Below are 23259 nucleotides of genomic sequence, written 5' to 3'. Positions count from 1 at the left end.
CTTACATGTGCTTTTCCACAAAACACCAGTGGTGCACGTAGTGAATCTCACAGTTCCAACTTGCCAACCGTGGGACCGTCAAGTGTTCAGCACTCAAACCGTAACAGAACCACAGTATCTGCTGGTAACATCAATTTTGCGGAATCATTTCACCACTTTTTTAGCCCATCCTTTGCAAGGCCACAGGAGACAAGAAGTCTGACACATAGTCAACGTCTAGAGACGATGGTACAGGAGTATCTCCAAGTAAACATTGAAGCCATGACTGTGTCACTGGACCCTTGCTCTTTTTGGGCTTCCAATCTGGATAAATGGCCAGAGCTAGCCACTTACGCCTTGGAGATCTTGTCATGCCCCGCAGCCAGCGTTCTGTCTGAACGTGTGTTCAGCGCTGCTGGTGGTGTGCTGACAGATAAGCGCACGCGGCTCTCCACTGATAATGTAGACAGACTCACGTTCATAAAGATGAACAAATCATGGATCCGAAACGACTTTTCTACCCCTGTGTCATCCTGGGGAGAGTAAAAGCTTGATGATTGGTTAAAATCACCCTACCAACCGTTTTAAGCTTTCAAATTACTAATCATGTTTATCTGTATCTTGGCTGGAAAATAATTTGGGCTTTGTAGCAGTGTGCAGCACTGATTCTATTAGGCCATCTATAATAAGCTCTACCAGATTTAAAATTACTAATCATGTTTATCTGTATCTTGACTGGAAAATAATTTGGGCTTTGTAGCAGTGTGCAGCACTGATCCTATTAGGCCATCTATACTAAGCTCCACCAGATTTAAAATTAATAATAATTTTTAGCTGCATCTAGCCCGGAAAATAATTTTGGGGCTCCGAGATGCGCAAGACACATAAGTGCCTTCTTGCTGCACTACCTGCAACATGACCCTCATATTGTCAGAATTCGAAACAATCATGACTACTGGGTTGCCACACTCTTAGATCCCCCAAACTTTTCGATCAACCTTTTCATTTTAATAAAGACCAAAAAAATGGTCATTTTTGAAATTATAAGCATTAGCAGGTTATTAGAAACTGAAATCAAACAGTTTTCAACTCAAAACTTTATTCTAGGTGATGTTACATTTTCACATAGGACCCCTTGTTCGAAAGGAGCTTCTGAACTCTCTCGTCCATTGAATTTGTCAGGTTTTGGATGGTTTCTGCTTCAATTGTTTTGCATGAGGACAGAATACCCTCCCAGAGCTGTTGCTTAGATGTGAACTGCCTCCCGCCATCATAGACACTCCTTTTGATGATGCTCCAGAGGTTCTGAATGGGGTAGAGGTCAGGGGAGCATGGGGGTCACACCATAAGTTTGTCCCCTTTTATGCCCATATCAGCCAGAGATGCAGATGTTTTATGTGCAGCATGAGATGGTGCATTATCATGCAAAAAAATGATCTTGCTGTGAAATACACGGTTCTTCTTCTTGAACCATGGCAGGAAGTGCTGTTTGAGAAAATCCACATACATTATGGAGTTCATCTTTAGCGCCTTCAGGGATCCTAAAGGGGCCGACAATCTCTCTCCCCATGATTCCAGCCCAAAACATTACTCCACCTCCTCCTTGTTGGCGCTGTAGCCGTGTTTGCGTGGGGTGTCCATCAACCAGCCATCCTCCACTCTATCCATCTGGACCATCGAGCGCTGCACGGCACTCATCCGTGAACAAAACAGTTTTGAAATCAGTCTTCATGTAATGTTTGGCCCACTGGAGCCGTTTCTGCTTGTGTGAAGTGGATAGAGGAGGTCGACAGGATGGCGTATGCACAGCTGCAAACCTCTGAAGGACCCTGCATCTTGTTGTTCGGGGGACGTTGGAGGCACCAGCAGCTTCAAAAACTTTTCTGCTGCTATGACAAGGCTTTTTTGCCGCTGCTCTTTTAACCTGACGTAATTGCCTGTAGGAAAGAGTCCTCAATTTGCCCTTATCAGCACGCACACGTGTGTACTGTGAATCAGCTACATACTTCTTGATTGCCAAGACACTTCATCCTGATCATCGCACAATGTTGATTGTAGTCATGCCTTGACCTAAACACTCCACAATTTGTTGCTTCTCAGCAGCCGACACATCCTTTTTCTTTCCCATTTTGGCAGAAAATGTAGGCTGCTTAATAATGTGAGACAGCCTTCTTAAGTAGTCTTGCCTTTCATTGGACACACCTGCCAAACTAATTAGCACAGGTGTCTGCAATTGCTTACAGTGATATAAAGAGCCCTGACACACATCACCATCAATGAGTTTAACTGACAAACAAACAAATTCTTCCCTTATCACTCCTAAACACTTTTTGCATAATAATTTGGAACACAGTGTACATGTGCTTTTCCACAAAACACCAGTGGTTCACGTAGTGAATCTTACAGTTCTAACTTGCCAACCGTGGTCTTTATGGAGTTGTTCAATAAAGGGCCCAAAATTAAGATAACATAGATGGGAGAGGTCTCTATGAATAGGAATTCCTAAGTATTTGATACCCTGTGAGGGCCAGGCAAAGGGAAAGTTGGACTGGATGGAATCCTATATGGATTTGGGGAGGGAGACATCGAGGGCCTCAGACTTCGCTGCATTGATTTTAAAATTTGACCATGTAACAAAGTGATCTATTTCAGCCATAACAGCATGGATGGATATATGTGATTGAGTGATATATACTAGGACATCATCAGCAAATAGAGAGCACTTGTACTCGGTGCCTCCCACCTCAATCCACCTAATATTGGGGTTATGGCGAATTGATGAGAGCAGGTGCTCCGTCACTAGGATGTATAAGAGAGGGGACAGAGGACATCCCTGCCTTGTCCCATTGGTTATTGTGAAAGGTGATGAAAATGTTCTGATGCACCCCCTGGGCCTTGGGACACCCGGAGCCGGACCCTTTTTGGTGGATGCTGGTGGTTGTAGTCTTCGTGGCGGCGACCCGGTTCCGTGGCTCAGGGTGATCAAACCAGTGGCGGAACTATTTATGTGGTTTTGATGTTTAAATGTCCGACTACGCCACCCGTGGATTGCGGTCAGAGTGAACCGCCGCTGCAGGGCAGACCGCTGAGGCTGGTGTTGTGGGTGCAGCAGAGCGTAGCATAACTCCCCACGGGAGGAGTATAGCCTCAGGGCAGTGTATGCGGAGGATGGGGGTGATGGTGCAGGGCAGCAGCAGTAACGACACGGAGTCAGTGATGCAGTCCAGGGCCTTTACTCACAGTTCTTATTATCCAGACCACGTCTGCAGGTAACGGCTGCCCACGTCGTACTGTGCTCACCAGGTGAGGGGCTCAGACAACTCCCAGATAACTTTGGAGCGCTTCACAGGACCCCCTTTGTGTGTCCTTTGTCTGGCCTTTCTTACCAACCCTTCTGTCCGGCTGCCTCGGGCCTCCTCTTGGTAAACTTGGCGCCAGTTTCCCTGACCCTATGTGGTGCCTTCCTAGCGGGTGTAGCGAGGGGCTGCGCCACATAAAATGTCACAGCCTCCGGTTTCTAGCTGAGGGTCGTTTCCTGCCTCCACTAGTTTCGGGGACCGGTCTCCCCCTTTGGCCTGACCCCTCCACGCAGGTGGATTCGGGCGTGCGGTGGCGACTCGCCCGTCCGCACCCCTGGGATCCCTTCATTCCTCGTTCCTGGAGCCTTCTCCGCTCCTCTTCCTTCCTTCTCCCTCTTCCAGGCCTGGGCCTCTGTTAATAGGCCCGCCTCCGGAGCAGAGCTCATGCAGAGCCCCTGCTCCCTGCCACTTCTGCTCAGACTTCTCTGCACTGAACTAAGATGGTGCCCACCTTTTATACTCCCTTCTCAATGCACCCAGGAACTGCTTCCTCCCTGCTCCTGCACTACAGGGTTCCCCTTCCTCAGTGTTCCCTCCCCCCACTCCAGCCAGGGACAGGGACTGTCGTGCCCATCTCAGAGGCATATTGGTCGCCCTGCCTCACGGCAATGTGGTGTAATGCATGCAGGTGTCGGGTCCTGATCCACACTCCATCCTTACCTGAGAGTGAGATATCACACCTCTGGGTGAGGTGCAATACCTCTGTAGCAACCGAGCCCTCAGGGTGCTACAGTTCCATTTATCTTCAGCCTAGGTGACGTATTGTGATACAGGGCCGTGATTTTGGCTATAAAAGGGTCCCCTAGACCCCTACCCCAAGCTTTTTAAGAGAATCATATATGGCGTGCCAGGAGACTCTATGGAATGCTTTCTCAGCATCCAACGAGAGTATCTAATTACAAATTTTTAACTGCATCTAGCCCAGGAAATACTTTGTGCGTAGTAGCAGTGTCTGCTAGTCAGCGGATTATCCCGGCTGTTAAGCAAGCTACACCACCTGTAGTTTGGACACTTAATTTTTTCAAAGGAAATGCTTCGGGACCACAGGATACTCAGTGAAGAGCATCAGGAGGCACCCCAAGGCATAGGGGCTGGGACTGGCAGTAGGATGCCTTGCGGTGGACAGCCGAGCTCGATCCTTATAAAAGCTTTTTAACTGCAGCAGCTTTAGTGGACGCTACTGGAGCTGGAATTACGCGGCTGCTGGCATGAGACTTGCCCTCCAATAGATCCTTGTAAATGGATTTAAAGTGTATTCATTCAAATTAGAGAGACAATTTAAATTAAAAAGCTTTAGAGCTGCCTCCACCACAGGGGGGCTCGCTCGACCCATCAGCGGATAGGCACCAGTATTGGGAGAAGGGGGCTGGCCGTCAGGGTTCACCGCGGCTCTGGCACAAACCCGGCGACACGGAGGTGGCACGGGCAGGAGCGGACTGAACGTGTCGGCTTCTCACTTTTTGGATTTTAGAAGGGCATGACATGCCTATATCTGTGTCTCACCCTCCTTTTACTCCTCCACCTCTTTTCTTTTCGCATGACTATATGTACTTGTCACTTTTCCATGTGTTAGTTGTGTCTTCTGAGCAGTTTGTCAGCTTTTGGACACCTTTGAAGGTGTTTTCTATGTGTTTCTATGTGTTTTTGTTTGCCTGCCATTGGTTTTAACGGTGTTCGAAGGTGTTCGATGAACAGTTCGACGAACAGTTCAGCGAACACACGGGTGTTCGACGAACCGAACCGAACTCGAACACTACGGGGGTGGCTCAACACTAGTCAGCAGCCGCAGTACCGGGGAATGACTAGGAGTGGTACCTTGCAGCTACCTGCAGCTGAAGCCTGGATCCACCATCAGGAGCTCCAATGAACACCTGATAGATGCTTAGCTATGACCCTCCTAGGCAAGCCCTGCCCCGTGGCACAGTGGATCCACTAACCACGTGCGCCACATGCGTGTGTAACAGTACCACAGTTTTCATATCTATAAACACTACTGGCATATCAATATTTGAGTGGAGGAGGTACATGTATCTTGAGACTGGAAGTCCTTTGGAAAGAAGAGATTACAAGATTACTGTAAGTGCACAATGACCAGCATTAGATTCTGAATTTTTCATATCTTCTGATATAGAAAATAAACCAATATTTTCATTCAGTCGCATTAAAACTATTTCTAATACAGTATAAAATATTGTTAATGTTTTGATAAAAAAAAGATGTCTATCTAAAGCCCACACATATGCTATTAAGATGGTACATACAGCATAGAATTCTGCTATGTTCTTCACTTGGTCATAGTCATCTGCGCTGGCCAGTAGTCGCAGCCCCTCTGGATACAGTTTGCCACATGTTGGGTACAAATTCTCTCGATCTTCTTTGTTAAGCTCAGTGCCAAATGAATTGATAGTGATGATAAATGCCCGTCTATCGGCTTCAAACTGTGAGAGAGAGAATTACATATGGCGGACATTTATTTAAATGCAGAATACAAGAATCTACAAAATAAATCTAGTGGTCGATATCATTCTGCTTTACTATCCTACATTCATGCAAATCCAAAGCCAAAGGTAAATGCCAGATTTTATGGTTGTATAAGTTATACTATATATATTTTCCACTATTGCCAAATGTGTATCCAGATCAGCTGATATATAGCACAGATACAAGATCCAAAATCACATATCCAAGTATTTCAAATACAGTACTGTTCCTCTTTTTCTGGCTTGTCTGCTACATGCAGTATAGAAGTGTGGATAAATTGAGGTTGAATTTGATATCAGCTTGATGCTCCTGCAAAAAAGTCACAATGTTTGTCACATTTCATTTTTATGCAAACATTTTGACTTTCTGCTGTTTTACTCTTCTCATGACACTTTCCCTATCCACACTGCATTTGGCTGCCTGCGTCAGACTCAGATTTCTCTCTGCAGTCAAGCAGCAAGGAGAAACATAGGGCTCTTGAATATATGATATAGTGATGGGTGATAGTGATGAGCGAGCGTGTTCTGTTAACCCTTTCGGTGAGTATGCTCGGGTGCTCGCCAAGTATTTGCAGCGTGCTCGAATGTTATGTTTGAGTCACTACATGTGCATGATTTGCGACTGTTTTACAGCTTTAATACATGTGAGGAATGCCTAACAAATAGGCATTCCTCATGTGTATTAAAGCTGTTAAACAGTCGCAAATCATGCACACACAGTGACTCAAACATAACATTCGAGCACACCCGAAGACGCTTGGAAAACACCCGAGTATGCTCATAAATCTCAAGTACCGAGCATGCTCGGTCATCACTAGGGTGGGGATACTTGTGGGGGCTAGCCATCAAACATTTATTCCCTCTACTCTAGATACAGGTGCATCTCATTAAATTAGAATATCATCAAAAAGTTAATTTATTTCAGTTCTTCAATACAAAAAGTGAAACTCATATATTATATAGAGTCAGTGCAAACAGAGTGATCTATTTCAAATGTTTATTTCTGTTAATGTTGATGACTATGGCTTACTCTCTCATTCAAGTGCATGGGTCCATGAAAAAAACTAATTTGCATACATCCAGCCACCTTCCGACTAGACATGTCCGGCCTCTCTCAATACACTTGCGCTAAGTGAAGGCCGCACACGTCTAGTCGGCATGTGACTGCACGCATGCAAATCATATACTTCCTGTCAAGATCCCGCTGCTCCCAGCGAATCCTCACAGTGCACAATAAATAATACACTGTTATGTATAGGGGCTTTGTGACGAGTTTTATTTTGTCCTCAGATGGGAAAGCATACAATTGGGTACCAGATTCCTTTTAACAAATGCCTATAATTAAAATTCTACACAAAAATGGTAAATCAGGATAAATTCAGCATTTTTTTTTTTACCTCAAGGATTGGGCACATTATTTCTTCTGTCGTTCCTCCGAGAGCTTTGCAGAAGTTGTAGAAAGCCTCTAGATATGACTGATAGAGAAAACAGACATAATCAATAGGGTATAGGGAATGTTTCATACAATATTATAAAACAGTATTTCGTGCTTTTATTTGGGACATCCAGTGTTTTGTTAGAAATCTGCTAATTTATAGCTGTACCAGAGCTGGGATTGCCATCAGTCTAACTCATCGTGATATTACAATGTCTTATTTGCTGCTTTCCCCTGGTCAGATGGGATTCTTTGGAAAAATTACATGAATGTCCTATCCTAACGCCAGGACCCCCACTAACTGGCAGAATGAAGGGGCAGGAGCACTCATTCACTGGAATAGGCTATGCCCCTTATTGGCATTTTGACTGCCTGTATTATAAGGTGCCATTATTACTTTTTCAGTTTCAGAAAACTTTTTACATGTCATAGTGACACGTCAAAAGCTTAGTTTGAGAACATCCGGATGCCAAGACCCCAACTTGCCACTGAGACAAGGAGAGAAGTGCTAAGCTGATCACTGAGCCAGTACGGCTGTGTTGGGTTCTGTCCGCCTCAGTTATGGGGTCAGGCTTATAGACAGTACGTGATTGCATTGAGCTATTATTTTTCCATGGCAGCCGGTGACCTGCTGATAGCTCCCATCATTGCCATCTTTGTAATCATATGAAGCCCAGCCTGTAGTCGGGCTAAATTGGAATTCATGATTTTTCGCTATATACTACGATACTATTGCATGCTCTGTTCCCCTAAGTGAAAAGTAATAAAAAGAAGTTTTAAAAAATATTACAAAATTAAAAAAAAAAAAAAGTTTGTATCCCTTCCTCTGCTTTCCAAATTAGCGAAATAATAAAAACAAAGATATATAGTATCGCCACGTCTGTAAAAGTTAGTTCGATGGCAAAAATATAAAATTAATGTAGTAAATGGCGTAAACAAAAAAAATGTAAACACGAGAATAACCTTTATTAGACACCTCACGCCCTTCCAAAAATACAATAAAAAACTTTAAAAAGATTACATCTACACCACAAATCGGGATAATAATCAAACCGTCACCTCCCCAAGCAAAAAAACAAGCCCTCGAGGGGAAAATAGAAAAGTTTAAGATCTCAGAAAAATAACTTTTTTAACCAATAAAATATGAAATAAATACTTTAAGATTTTGTTATCACTATAATTGTACCGACCTGAAAAATCATGTTCCCAGGTCATTTCTACGGCACAAAGAATGCTCTAAGAATAAAACCCAAACAACATTTCTGGAATTGCATTTTTTTCACCATTTCCCCTCATTTGGATTTTTTTCAGTTTTTCAGTATATTATATGGCAAAATGAATGGCGCCATTCAAAATTACACCTCATCTTGTAGAAAACAAGCCCTAATACGACTATGCCTACAGAAAAAATGAGAAAGCTGATATGGCTCTTGGATGAAGGGAAAAAAGAAAGGGAGAGAAAAAAAAAATAAAAATGCAAAAGTACAGACTTGAATGTTAAACATGCCTCTGCCAGATATGAAATTAGTGTCTAGCTGTCCATGTCCAGTAGACCGTACCTTGTACAGCTTGTTTCGCATAATTTCAATATTCATCTCATCCATATCATTTTCTGACACGCAATCTTGGAAAAAGTCAGCTAGAGATGAAAAAAACAGAACTTTACAATGCTGATTTCCTGGGATGAGCAATAATAAGACTTAATGAATCATCTACAAACAAATAATTTCCGAACAGGAGTGGAAGTACAAAGTGATATCATCTTGGATGTTTCCTTACTGAGGCCACATTCAGAGGGTAATGGTGATCTAAGTGTAATGTTGGATATCCTGGGGCTAGGGGCTCCTTCCCTGTCCTTAGCACTAGGGGGGCCCGAGCTATCGCTGCTCCCCTGATTACTTCTAATGGTGAAGATGCCGGGGCCACCTAACTTGCTGAGTTCCTGAATCCGCCCTTAGTCTGTTAACTCCCCCCAACCAGGGAAGAGGGGAGTAGTAGTGTATGGAAATACACAAACCGGACTAACAAGGGAATACATACAAGGATAAAGGAAAAAAACAATCACTCAAATATGCACTCACAAACAACTGAGTGGAAAACTGGGGAGTGAAGGAAGGGAAAAACCAAAGCAGGAGAAGAAGCGGATTTGCACACAACCAAAACCAAGCAACAGTCTTTAGATAAATAAATCAAACACCTCCTCAAACAACAAAACTCCTCCAGCTCCTGAACCATGCGGCATGAGGCTAACTCTGGCAATATCTGCTTGCCAGAGGCGAGTATATATGAGAGGGGAGTGGCCAACACTGAACAGCTGAGAACATCAAAGCAGGAAGTCTCCAGGAGCTCTCAACTGAACAGATTAACCCTTGCACTGTTATAAGAAACCTGCACTGTTTAATATGAAGGTGAAGTGCTTCTAAACAGTGCAGGAGTAGGAGAAATAAGACAGCGCAGTCTTCTGGCTCCTCTATGTCGTAGTAGACTTGTGACACTAAGGAACATACGGAATATATTTGATTTTTATTTCTCTGCAATGAAAATGCATTAATTTGTCAGTGTCAAAAAGTCAGTGATTAGCACAGTATTTTAGTGGAAGGCACTTTTTTCCCTTTCTGAAGGTAGATGAAAAGCATATGGATCCATACCTTATTGGAGGTCAGACCATTATATTCATATATTGGTATACTTTTGTTTAGAAAGTTTTATGCCTCATTTTTGTACATTATCTTACAAGCTGAGGCATTTGTATTGTATATGCATTTACTTTTTGCCATTAAAACAGGAATTCAGGATACTAGATCAGTAGTCGACTGCTCAGAACCCACTGATCACAAGAATGGGGCACCTTTATTCTCCAGTAGTGTGCATGATTGACTGCCACTCCATTCATTTTCTATTTGGCTGATTTTGTGGCACTTACTAATATATTATAAGTTCTAGAGACCAAAGAATCTGTTTTGCTAATAATTCAGTTCGAGTGTACTCAAGCTTGTGTTACAGCAGCTCCCCACCCTGTTTTTTGGTGTATTCTTTGTCTCTAGTCTCTTCTGGTCTTCCTTCACTCTGCACTAGCCCGTCCTACACTGAGTATGCCTCAGAAAACACACGTTTTCCCAGTTAGCGCTTCAGGCGAGGCCCTGTCACGGGTGTGTCAGGTGTGACAGACAGTCATTCTGGATCCAGCTGTAGAAGGTCGCTGAGCTTGGCCTTGCATACACTTTCTTGATTCTTTCACCATCCCTCCCTCTCTAGGACCCAGCGGTGAGGTCCAGTTTCTGCTGCTAATAAACACACCCTTTCTGGACCTTTAAATAACACCCAGTCTCTCCAGAGAATCGCTGGTGATAGAAGTATATTCCTCTGTTCAGGCCTGGAGTTCTAGCAGTCGGCTAGTTTGTTCTTGGAGTCCCTTTGTAATTGTTGTCGTGATCACTCTGGTGTCTTCTCAAGCTAAGTGTATCCCCTTGTCTGTTTACCTTGCTTGTCTTTAGTTGCAGTGGGGCTGACTAGTGCTCACCCCTCCCCCTCCCTACCTAGGGCCTAGCTCTAGGGTCAGTTAGGGATTAGGTATCCTGCTCATCAATAGGTGAGTAACCTATTTAGGGACGATAGGGGAGCCAGGGTGTTGTAAGATCTACCTAGGTGTATCCACTCTCCCTTTCCCTAGTTGCTGGGCTTGCCCCCTCTTCCCATTGTTGTACTCTGGGTCCTTCCCATACCTAGCATGACAGGCACCTTATAATGTCCTGATGTTGTGTCATCATGACGTGTGTCACCCGAGGCCTACTCAGAACAGGAAGCTCAAGTGCAGAGTTATGGAAGACAAAAAGATACCAAAGGCGGAGGAAACCAGCAGAGGACTGAGTGAGGAGCTGCAACAGGAAGACAGGTGGGTGGCAAAGGAGAATATGCAATTTTTTTTCTTTTTTAACCATTTTGTTTATTATGCTCTGGGTATTGGGAACACGTGTAATACGTATATATTAGTAAGTGCCACAAAATCATGTCCCAAACACATTTGTCAAAACAAAGATAAAGGATCTTTAAACTTTCGGCAGTAAGAGGAGCACCAAGCCTTTTTATAGTAGGTAGGAAGTATGTATAGGATTATATATAGTATTCACTGTAGGCTTTGTCCAGCCACTAAGGATACAGTGCTGTGCAGTCTGATAGTATGGATGTGTGTGTTGTACAGCTTGAGTTATCAACTCCTTGCTTCAGACAATTGGAAAGCACCACGTCTTACTAAAGCTTCCAGTTTATGGCTGGAAGCTGCCAGATGTACCTTTGTGATCCTCTGGTTAAGGTCTGCGTTATCTGTTTCCCATGAGCGGTATAGTGGATGTGTTCCGTGTTTTGACCTCAGTTTCTTTATTGACATTTTTCCTACCATGACTAAAGGTGCTTGATGCACCAGAAACGCATCAGTGTTTTTTATTGGTTTAAGCCAATATGGAAGTTAATTGGAATTTAAACATGTACCAATAAAAAAGATTTTTATGTCCATGGAGCTGGATCTTTCCTCTTTGCTTATATACCATAAATTCTACATTGACTGTCTCCTGCTTAACCATGCAGGAAGTACGGTGTTGCCTCAAAAACACTAATGGTATACACTCGCGAGTTCTTCGGGATTTAAGTACCGTGGTAGACAGACGATTATTTCTAGTATTCACAGATTCTATTATAGCAGAGTCTGTATCAGAGGACTGCCGTATAGCAAATGTGGTGTCAAAATTTAAAAAGGGGAGAAAAACTGAGCCTGGAAATTATAGGCCGGTAAATTTAACCTTGACTGTGGGCAAAATCTTTAAAAGTTTTATAATAGATGCTATCTTGAAGTGTCTCACTAAAAATAACCTCAAATCTAATATTAATATGAGGAATCGGTCCTGAAACTAATCTAAAATGCTTCTATAAGAAGGTAAGTAAAAGACTGAACCAAGGGTAAGGGTGTGAATGTCCTCTATTTGGACTTTTCAATGGCATTTAATACGGTGCCACATAAAAGATTGGTACAAAAAATGCGAACAATTGGACAAAGATGAAATATGTGTAATTGGGTTAACAACTGGTTACGTGATAGGAAACAGATGGAACACACTCTGAGTGGATCACAGCTAACAGGGTAGTCCAGGGGTCAGTATTGGGCCCTCTTCATTTTAAGATATTTATTAATGACCTTGTAAGAGGGCATACAGAGTAAAATGTCAATATATGCGGATAATAGTAAACTCTGCAAAATACTCAGTGCAGGAGAATAATTTAATATTATAGTGGGATTTACTATATATAAGCTGAAGGCTTGGAATGGAGAAATGGTAATTGTAGTTCAATGTAGATAAATGAAAGGTTATGCACTTGGACTGAGGAAATAAAATGTATATTATAGTGCTAAATGTAAAATAAATTCTGTATAAAAGTGTCCCTAAAAGAAGACTTTGGTGTATGGGTGGAGTGCAAACTAAAATTTAGTGACCAGTGCCAAGCAGCTGCTGCCAAGGCACATAAAATCATTAGATGCATTAAAAAGGCATAGATGCCCACAACAAGAACATAATTTTGCCTTTATACAAGTCACCAGTCGGGCCACGCTGCTTACATTTTTGAGCTCTCTAGTATATAAGAAAAACATAGCTGAATCAGAGTGGGTGCAGGGAAGAGCAACCAGGGGTATTAAGGAAATGGATGAACTGCAGTACCAAAACAGGTTATCAAACTTGTTATTTAGTATGGAAAAAAGAAGGCTTAGGGGCGATCTTATTGCAATGTACAAATATATAAAGGGATCTTTTTACACCTAGGCCTGTGATGGGGACAAGGGGATATCCTCTACATCTAGAGGAAAGAAGCTTTCATCATCATCACAGACAGCGATTCTTTACTGTGAAAGTAATGAGTTTATGGATTATTTACTACTCGAGCAGTGAGATTATGGAAGTCTCTACTACTGATGAGCGAGCATGCTCGCTACTGCTCGGTTGTCGCCCAAGCATCTCACTGCTCGAGATGCTCGGCGCTCGCCGAGTATTTCCGGGTTGCTCGGGCGGGAACTCGGGTCCCCTCCCTGCATGTTTGGTGCTCTTTAGAAAGCCAATGAACATGCAGGGATTGCCTGCCATGCACTGTAATGCCGTAGCTATGTTGGTTGTGGGCATTACAGTGATTGGCTGGCCGCACAGCGTCATCAGGTCTATATCAGACCTGGCGCCACTATGCTCGTCACAGTCACTCCGGATCAGACAGTGTAGGGAGAGCTGCTGCTGTGTCAAGGAGAGATTTGATCGTGTATTAGGTAGTGTAGGGAGAAAAACCGTACATTACACATATCAATTTAACAAACAGTCCTTCTGAGGACTAATCCATCTGCAGAGATATCAGGCAGGCAGGTTGTATAGACAGGCAGTGTGTATAGCAGACTGCAGTGCATATAGCACAAGAGGCTCCATTCCAATTCTGCCTTCTGCTGCTGTTAGATATTTCTATACAAAGGCCCAGGTCTCAGGGGCCAGGAATACTTTTCTTTGGATCTTAATCCTCTTTATTTGCTTAAAAAACTATCCAGAGAACACCATTTTTTCTGCGCCATTTGCTTGTTGGCACTGCAGAATACAGCCAGGTCCTTTCCATATTAGAGCGCTAGAAATCCAGCTATTTAAAACCGTGTTTTCTCCGTCAAACGGATCACATATACGTTGTCAGAAAATACTGCCATTCCTGGCCTCCATTAAAAATTTCCTTTATTGTGTCATTGAAGCAATTCACCGCAGTTTGCTGTTCAAACTACTTACCTACAGGCCAGGTATACTCTGTTTTCTCTATCACACGGATCACATATAAGTTTGCTCCAAACTCAGTCATTTGTAGTGAGCGTGGAAGATACTGTCCTCCATTTAAAATGGGCAAGGCACGTGGCAAGGGACGGGGAACTGTACGTGATGGTAATGGTGCATGCAGAGGCCGAGGACAAGGCCATGGGCAAGCCGAAATTGTGAGACAACAAACACCCACATCTTCTCACCTGACCTTCCTGTCCCAATTTCTAGGGGACCGCAGCACACCACTATTGAACCCAGAGCAGTGTCAAAAGGTTGTTGGTTGGATAGCGGATAATGCTTCCAGTCACTTAGCCACCACCACCCTGTCTTCCACTCGGTCAAGTCTCAGTAGCCGTGAGTCTGCACCGCATATTCCTCACCCTGATCCTCCTTCCTCCCACCATGCCGAGTACCCAGAGACAACTGATCCCACACTTGGACACTCTGAAGAGCTGTTCATTTTTCCATTTATAGAATCGGGCCTCTCGCCCGGTCCACTTGAAGCGGGGCAAGAGGAGATCGCGGGTAGCGATGCCCAAATATTTGAGCAGCCACGGTCACACGAAGGCGACGGTGGGAAAATGTCACAAGAGGTGGACGATGATGAGACACAATTGCCAGAAAGTCAGGAGGAGGACCAGGGTGCGGAAGTGGAAGACGAGTTGGTGGATGATATAGTAACTGACCCAACCTGGCAGGAGGACATGCAGAGCAAGGACAGCAGCACACAGGGGGAGGGAGGCAAAGCACCCCAACAGGCAGGAAGAAGCAGTGTGGTGGCCGCAGACAGAAGGCAGGCAACCATTCCCCGGAACACCAACATGAAGGAAGTTGCCAATACAACTGTTAGGTCTTCCCGAGTCTGGTTGTTTTTTAAAGACTCTGCCGATAACCCCAAAAAGGCCATTTGCACCACCTGCCAGGCCAGCATCAGCAGGGGTGGCAAAACGACCAGACTGACCACCATCAGCATGATCAGGCACATGGGAGCAAAGCACCCGACTTTGTGGGCCGAACCCCAGGGTCCAGGAACAGTGTCTGCGGGTTGCACCATTGCTTCTTCCGCTGTTGTGCATGCAAGCCAATCCCCTGTCCATGGTGCATGCGAAGACGCCTCCTGCCCTGCACCTGTCGTTGCACACTCTCAAGTAGCAGCATCAGGAATCACGTCCATGTCCTTGTCCCAGCACAGCGTTCAGTTGTCCATACCCCAGTCCTTGGAACGCAAGCGCAAATATGCAGCCAACGCCCTACAGGCCACACTACTAAATTCTCACATTTCACGACTGCTTTCACTCGAAATGTTGCCTTTTAGGCTCGTGGAGACGGAAGCATTCCGCAACCTGATGGCGGCGGCCGTCCCTCGGTACTCGGTCCCCAGCCACCACTATTTCTCCTAGTGTGCCGTCCCTGCATTACACAAGCACGTGTCCCAAAACATTAGCCGTGCTCTCAACAACGCAGTTACCGGTAAAGTCCACCTAACCACGGACATGTGGACAAGTGCTTGTGGGCAGGGACGGTACATCTCGCTGACGGCACACTGGGTTAACATAGTGGAAGCCGGGACCCAGTCGGACCTTGGGATGGAACACGTCCTCCCGACGCCAAGGATTGCAGGCCCTAGGTCAATCAGGGTTGCCCCCACGGTGTACAGCTCCTGCACCTCATCCTCCTCAGCCTCCTCCTCTTCAGCCTCCATCTCCGAAATGACCACATCAGTTACAAGCTGGAAGCATTGCAGTACTGCCTCCGCCAAGCGGCAACAGGCTGTGCTGAAACTCATAAGCTTAGGTGATAAACCTCACACTGCTTGTGAGTTGTGGACAGCTGTGAAAAAGCAGGCAGATCTGTGGCTCACACCGCTGAACCTACAGCCAAGCATGGTCGTGTGTGACAATGGCCGGAACCTGGTGGCGGCTCCGAGGCGATGCGAGCTCACACACATGCCATGCCTGGCCCATGTGCTTAACCTCGTGGTTCAGAGGTTTCTCAAATCCTACCCGGAGCTGCCGGATCTGCTTGTTAAAGTACGCCGCCTGTGTGCCCATTTTAGAAAGTCAGCTCCAGCTTCCGCCGCCCTTACAGTGTTTCAGCAGCGTTTGCAGCTTCCGGCTCACAGACTGGTGTGTGATGTCCCCACTTGTTGGAACTCTACACTGCAGATGTTGGGAAGGATTTGTGAGCAGAAGAGGGCAGTTGTTGAGTACCAGCATCCACAAGGCCGTCGGTATTCGGTTCAGATTCCACACATAAGATCTCAGGAGTGGACATGGATGTCAGACATATGTACCATCCTCCAAAACTTTGAGGACTCCACCAAGATGGTGAGCGGCGATGACGCCATAATTAGCGTCACCATCCCGCTTCTCTGTCTTCTGTAACGCTCTCTGCTCACAATGAAAGAGGATGCATTGCAGGCAGAGCACGATGAGATGGAGCAAGGAATCATACAGGGTGATTACACACAGCCAAGCCTCTTCTCATCCCAATGTGGATTAGGTGACAGGAGGAGGAGGAGGAAGGACAGGAGCTAGTTTCATGCACTGTCCAGCGTGGATGGCCAGAGGACAGAGAGGAGGAGGAGGAGAGCATGGTCAGTCATCCTCTTGGTGAGGACACGGAAGTCTTGCCTGTTAGTAGTCTGGCACGCATGGCTGAGTTTATGTTACGCTGCCTTTCTCATGATCCTCGTGTTCTCAAAATTTTGGGTGACAGTCATTACTGGTTGGTGACACTTCTAGACCCACGCTACAAGGAGAATTTTATATCTCATATTCCTGAGGCGGACTGGTCTACAAAAATGGGGCAGTACCAGAAGGCCCTTGTTGCGGAACTATTAAAAAAATTCCCATCTGAAAACGCTGGCGGCAGAGGGCACACTTCGTTGGACAACCAAGGAGTACAGGCGAGAGAGACACAACTTCAATCCAGCAGAGGCAGGGGAACACTGTCAAAGGTCTGGGAGAGTTTTCTCAGATCCTCCCATCGCACAGGCCCTGAGGCGTGGGGTACTCTCACAAGGAGTGCAAAGTTTGGGAAGATGCTGAGGGAGTACCTTGCCGACCGTACCAACGTCCTCCGTGATTCCTCTGTGCCTTATAATTATTGGGTATCCAAGCTGGATACGTGGAATGAACTGGCTCTCTATGCCTTGGAGGTCCTGGCCTGCCCTGCTGCCAATGTTTTATCAGAGCGGGTTTTTAGTGCCGCTGGTGGAATTATAACTGATAAGCGCATCCGCCTGTCAACTGAAAATGCTGACAGGCTGACTCTTATAAAAATGAACAAGGGCTGGATTGGGCCAGACTTCTCAACACCACCAAATGATAGTGACTCGCCCCCTGGGCCGTGGGGCACTCGGAGCCGGGCAATAGGGAGACGATGGGGGTAGTGGTGGCAACCCGGTTCCGTGGCTCAGGGTGGTCAGACCAATGGTAGTCTGCTATGTGCTGTTGATAATGTCCGACTACGCCACCCGTGGTTTGCGGTCAGGGTTAACCGTCGCTGCAGTGCAGACCGCTGGGGCTGATAGTGTGTGCAGCTGAGACTGTATAACTCCCCACGGGAGGAGTGTAACCCCAGGGCAGTGCAATGGATGGTGGGGGTGATGGTGCAGAGAGTCCCAGTGCCGTTAGTGCTGGAGGAGCGAAAGAGTACACATATAACGTACTGCAGTCCAATGTCTTTTACTCACAGTTCGTATACTCTAAGCCACTGCGGTACCGGTAGTGACTGCCCGAGCCGTGCTGCGTTCACCAGGTGAGGGGCTCGGTCAACCCCCAGGCAGTTCAGGAGCATGGCACAAGACCCCCTTCAATCCTTTCTCTGGCCTGCCTCACCAGTGACCCTCTTTTGTCCAGCTGCCGCGGATCTGCGCGGGTAAACGTGGATCCCGTTCCCCGCTGTCCTATATGGTGCCTTCCTAGCAGGTTTGATGAGGTGTCGCACCAATAAATGATCACGACCTCCGGTCTTTGGCTGAGGGTTGTTTCTCCTCCACCAACTTGGGATCCGGTACCCTTAATCTGCCTGACCCATCACCCGGTATTCTCGTGGGTTCTTAGGGCCCCTTCTGCCTTCTTGTTTCTGAACCTTTCCACACTTTGGATAGTTCTCTTTCTGTTTCTGTTCCTTGCTGTTCCTTTCTGTTCCTTTCTGCTACTCCGGCCTTCACTCTAGGCCTGTCTCATGGAGCTGGGCCGAGGCTGAGCCACAGCTCCCTGTCACATCTCCACTCTGCTCCTTCTCTGACTGAACTGACCCAGAACTAAGATGGTGCCCACCTTATATACCCTTCTCTAGTGTGTGAGCTCAGGTGACCAGCAACCAATGAGCTCCTATCTACGCTCAGAAACCAACCCCTATCTGCTCCTACACCACTGGGTATTCCTCCCCCCTCCCCACTCCAGCCAGGGACATGGTCTGTCGTGCCTGCATTTCTGTCTAATGGGAGCACCGTTGAACTGTCCCTCGGAAATGGGGTGAGTGTGCTGTATGCAGCTAACTGAGCCCTGGTCCATACTCCATCCTTACCTGGGAGTGGAATACCACACCTCTGGCAGAGGTGCAATACCCCTGTAGCGGCCGAACCCTCGGGGCGCTACAATAGCAGCGTAACATAAACTCAAATCTAGTGTCTTTTCTTGGGAGGTGTATTCCCATGCACCTTTTCACACTCACACATGGGTATACGCTTCCTGATTTTGTCTATTTGCTCTTGTCCTCCTCCTTCTCCTCATCCTTCACCACCATATGACCAGGGTGACCGTGGTCCGTGATGCAACACCCACATAATTTTTTTAAAGGGTGTTTATGATGCCCGTAAAAATTTTTTTTTATACAGTATGTTCATGTATACCCCCCAGGGGTAAATGTTTGTCAGCCCATACACTTAGTGCATGGGCATTACAAGTATAGGAGACCCGCTCCTTTCTAATGGGAAATTTTTTTTATGAGGCCCACCTCCACGTCTCTTCCAAGGGGCATTGAAGTGCCTTCAAATTTTTGGCAGACCTTGCATTCACTGCGTAGGCCAAACACTATGGGAGACTCTCTCCTTTCTAATGGGAATTTGTCGTTACAATGGCCCTGCTCTGTGTGTCTTTAAATTCTTAGTGGGGCTTTTCCTGAAATTGGTCAGCCATTGGACTCACTGCATACCCTATAACTGTATAGCAGACCCTCTCCTTTCTAATGGGAACATGTCGTACCTTGTTACTGTGGCCCTGCTCTGTGTGTCTTTAAATTCTTAGTGGGGTTTTTCCTAAAATTGGTCAGCCATTGGACTCACTGCATACCCTATAACTGTATAGCAGACCCTCTCCTTTCTAATGGGAACATGTCATACCTTGTTACTGTGGCCCTGATCTATGTGTCTTTAAATTCTTAGTGGTGTTTTTCCTAAAATTGGTGAGCCGTTGGACTCACTGCATACCCTATAACTGTATAGCAGACCCTCTCCTTTTCCTTTCTAATGGGAACATGCCGTACCTTGTTATTGTGGCCCTGCTCTATGTGTCTTTAAATTCTTAGTGGGGTTTTTCCCAAATTTTGGCAGCCCTTTATAATGGGAACATTTTTTTTACTGAGACCCTCCTCTATGTCTCATCATAGAGGAGGGTCTTCATGTCTTTGGTTGTGTCCAAATTTTTGGCAGCCCTTGCAGTCACTGGATACGCAATAACAGTATAGGAGACCCACTTGTTACTAATGGGAACAACAAAGCATAGCCGGCTGATGGCTCTCTAACAATAGCTAGGGCCGACTGCTGGCCTTTTAAGAATAGTAAGGGCCATCTGATGTCCCTATAAAAATAGGCTTTATGACTTTCAGAGTCTCTCCATCATAAATAAAAAAGGATGTGTCTGATGATGTGTCACACACCACATTGCCAGATAAGGTTGTAAAATGTTAAAATGACATTTCCCGGTGAATGCATTTGTCTTACAAAATAACATAAAAAAACCAAAACAATAGGATCTTTCTTTAGTATAAAAAACAGCGTCACTAATTTAACCTCAATGTAATCACATTGTTCAGCTCATGCACCTCCTCCTCCATCTCCGAAATGACCACATCAGTCAAAGCTGACAGCACTGCAGCACTGCCTTGGCCAAGCGGCAACAGGCTGTGCTGAAGATAACATGCTTAATGCTTAATTGACAAACCGCCCAGCGCTGCAGAGTTGTTGAAAGTTGTAACACAGCAGCCTGATCTGTGGCTCTCACCGCTGAACATACAGCCGGACATGGCCGTGTGTGACAATGGGCAGAACCTGGTGATACGGTTTCCTTCTATGCCAGTCCTTTCACCGAGCTAAAGAATATGGCTGTGGTGAAATACAACTCCCACTGAGAAGCTGTTTCAGATTGAAAAACATTGTGCCCACCAGAGGTTTTGATTCTGAGCGCTAACCCTTCTCCAACGCTCAAGAGCCCCATAGCAGCTGCAAAGTTAGCACTATCATGAACTCTCCTGAGGTAGAAGCCAAGGCACACCAGAGGATTCTCTGGTGGGACAGTCCAATCCTGCCGAAAAGCAGCCCTGGCTAAGAAAAGTGTGGGGGAAGGTTCCCGGACACTCTATGGCTGCTTTTTTAATGTGGATCGGCCATGCTTATGCATGTTATTTCTCAAAACGCATTACAGATCAGGCCATTGTCCAACTCTGTATTCAAGAAATTAAATGCGCAAAGAAAGATGTGTGTGTGTCAAAGCACCACCGACAAGTGAGAGTTGATGTTGGACGGGCTGCCATAGCTTCTGCAACAATCTCAATTACAGGACTTCCTGGGAGAAATGACACGCAGGGTACATACGGTTTCCCTCTATGCCAGTCCTTTCACCGAGCTAAATACAACTCTTAGCAAAAAAAGTTGTGGACTGGCTCCGTACCGTCCCTGGCCACATTCACCTGTCCACGTGTTTGTGGTTAGGCGGTCCTTCCCAGTAAGTGCACTAGGGAGGGCACGGGTAATGTTGTGGGACCGGTGCTTGTGGAAGGCGGAGGCGATACCGGGAAATATAGTGGCTGGGGACCGAGTATGGACACCCGGCCGCCGCCGGAATGAGGTTGTGAAAAGCTTCCGCCTCCACGAGCCTAAAAGGCCACATTTGAAGTGCAAGCAGCTGTGAAAAATTTGGCAGTATAGTATTGCAGCCTGTGGGTTGGTGGGTGGCTGGCTGCATACTCGCGCCTGCATTCCAAGGAATGGGGTAGGGACAACTGAACGCTGCAGTGGGACAAGGACGTGTACGGTGATTGCTGCAAGTCTGCAACGACAGGTGCATGGCAGGAGGCATCTTCGCATGCGCCAAGGATCACTTATGATGGGCACACTTTTAAGCAGTGACCTGGGAGTCAGAGATGCTTCCAGAAGTCTTCCCCATGCTGTTCCCATGTCTTTTCAGCACTGTATGCATGTGTCTGATGATGTGTCACACACCACATGGCCAGATAAGGTTGTAAAATGTTAAAATGACATTTCCTGGTGAATGCATTTGGTTGAAAGCAATTCAAAAGTGCAAAAACGCATCAAAAACGCTACGTGTGAACATAGCCCAAGTTGTGGAGGAGTATTTTTGTTTTTGATTATTTATTTTGCCTTGTATACAAGTCATTACCCTGGAAAGGATGTTCCTTAACATATTTCCCGGGAAAATCCATTTTGGTTTCGTTTTTGTATGTTTTATTGTGAGTCCGTAAAAGTGGCGTAATACTCTGACCACTTTGCTGACAGCAGTCATCTGGGAGTCAGAGATGCTTCCAGGGGTCTTCCCCATGCTGTTCCCATGTCATTTGAGCACTGTTCCCATCGATTTGGGCAGTTTTTAGGCCCTCTGCAGACCGCCGGGGGAAGCCGCGTGAAAAATGCTCGAGTTTCCCATAGACTTAAATTGGGCTCGTTGCTCAGGTTGAGCACCCGAGTATTCCAATTTGCTCGACCCGAGCAACGAGTACCCGAGCATTTTAGTGCTCGCTCATCACTAGTCTCTACTGCAAGATGTTGTAACGGTTGATTCACTGAAAAAAAGTACAAGGAGGGCTGGAAGCCATTCTTGATGAATATAATATTACAGGTTATAGGTACTAGATTCAGTGATGGGATGTTGATACAGGAAATTAGTCTGATTGCTGTTTGTGGAGTCAGGAACGAATTTTTCCCCTAAAATGCGGCAACTAGCATCTTCCTCATAGGGTTTTTGCCTTCTTCTGCATCAAAATGTTGGGTCATAGGTTGAATTCGAGGGACTAATGTCTACTTTCAACTTTAAAACTTTAATAGTCTAGCTTATTCTATTTCTGCTGTCTTCCCAAAATGGTTATATGAGCGATCAAAAAATACTAAAATATTACATGCGTCTGTAATGAATATAATAAAATAGTTTTTTGCAGAGTAGTATATATTATAAACTAGGATATAAATTGCACAAACCAAGAGGAGTGTCTACAATGATCGCATTGAATAGGTCCGCAGGAGTCTGGGCAATGTTGACTGCTTCCATCTGGTCGAAGCTGCCCAGGGGATGGCACTTAGGAACCAGTTCAGAAATAGGTCTCTGGTGTAAAGTTCCTGTGATGAGTAGGATGATGTTATCAATCATGTAGCTGTACCTGCAGATATTAATGTGAAAAGGTCAATGTTCATCGGAGCCAAACCTATTTATTTTGTGCCACTTTGTAAAGGAAACAAGTTATTCATCTTGTCTATGACATTCCTATATTACAACATAGTCCGGAGAATTTACTTACGCTTTTCAGACATCAAGGGTCATTAAAGCCAAAAGGTTCCCTAGACACACAACAATGCATACATTTCTATTCAATCACATTAAATTTCTTGGCTATTGGAGACTATAACAACTCAGTTTTGCCCTTTGCCATTCCTGCTGGATAAGAATTCTGCACATTTGAACCTAAAAATATATCACAAATCCCATGGTTTATATAAAAAATGAAGCTATTAGGAAGAAGTGGATGCACAGAGTGCCTCTCTACTGAAATGTATGGAAATTTTGGAGACAGATGTTCCAGTAAGTCCAATAGAATTGAACACCTTCCGTTCCCATGACGTACTATTACATATGGAGTGGGCTCAGCAGCTGAGCCTGCACCACACAAGGCAGATGTTGGCTACTGCCTCTGGCAGCACTGATTGCATTAGGACCGGCTGTCAGTCAGTG

General features: G+C 45.5%; 2 protein-coding genes across 3 annotated transcripts in view; one reads left to right on the top strand and one right to left on the bottom strand.

Moving 5' to 3' along the window:
• LOC141265884 (serine/threonine-protein kinase H1-like) overlaps nucleotides 1-23259 on the top strand; it is a 203602-nt gene that overhangs the window by 111973 nt on the left and 68370 nt on the right. The gene's annotated exons all lie outside the window — the stretch shown is intronic.
• LOC141265880 (V-type proton ATPase subunit d 2) overlaps nucleotides 1-23259 on the bottom strand; it is a 51497-nt gene that overhangs the window by 10704 nt on the left and 17534 nt on the right. The window contains exons 3-6 of the mRNA XM_073679537.1: nucleotides 22512-22690; nucleotides 8813-8892; nucleotides 7216-7293; nucleotides 5600-5776 (exon numbers count right to left, since the gene is read on the bottom strand). Of these exons, the coding sequence (XP_073535638.1) occupies nucleotides 5600-5776; nucleotides 7216-7293; nucleotides 8813-8892; nucleotides 22512-22690 (514 nt within the window). The remainder of the gene's footprint in view (nucleotides 1-5599; nucleotides 5777-7215; nucleotides 7294-8812; nucleotides 8893-22511; nucleotides 22691-23259) is intronic.

This window comes from Phyllobates terribilis, unplaced genomic scaffold (assembly GCF_046119375.1).
Source record: "Phyllobates terribilis strain yellow unplaced genomic scaffold, ASM4611937v1 Scaffold_4__5_contigs__length_816908805, whole genome shotgun sequence".
Taxonomy (NCBI): domain Eukaryota; kingdom Metazoa; phylum Chordata; class Amphibia; order Anura; family Dendrobatidae; genus Phyllobates; species Phyllobates terribilis.
This window is presented reverse-complemented; position numbering and strand designations above follow the sequence as displayed.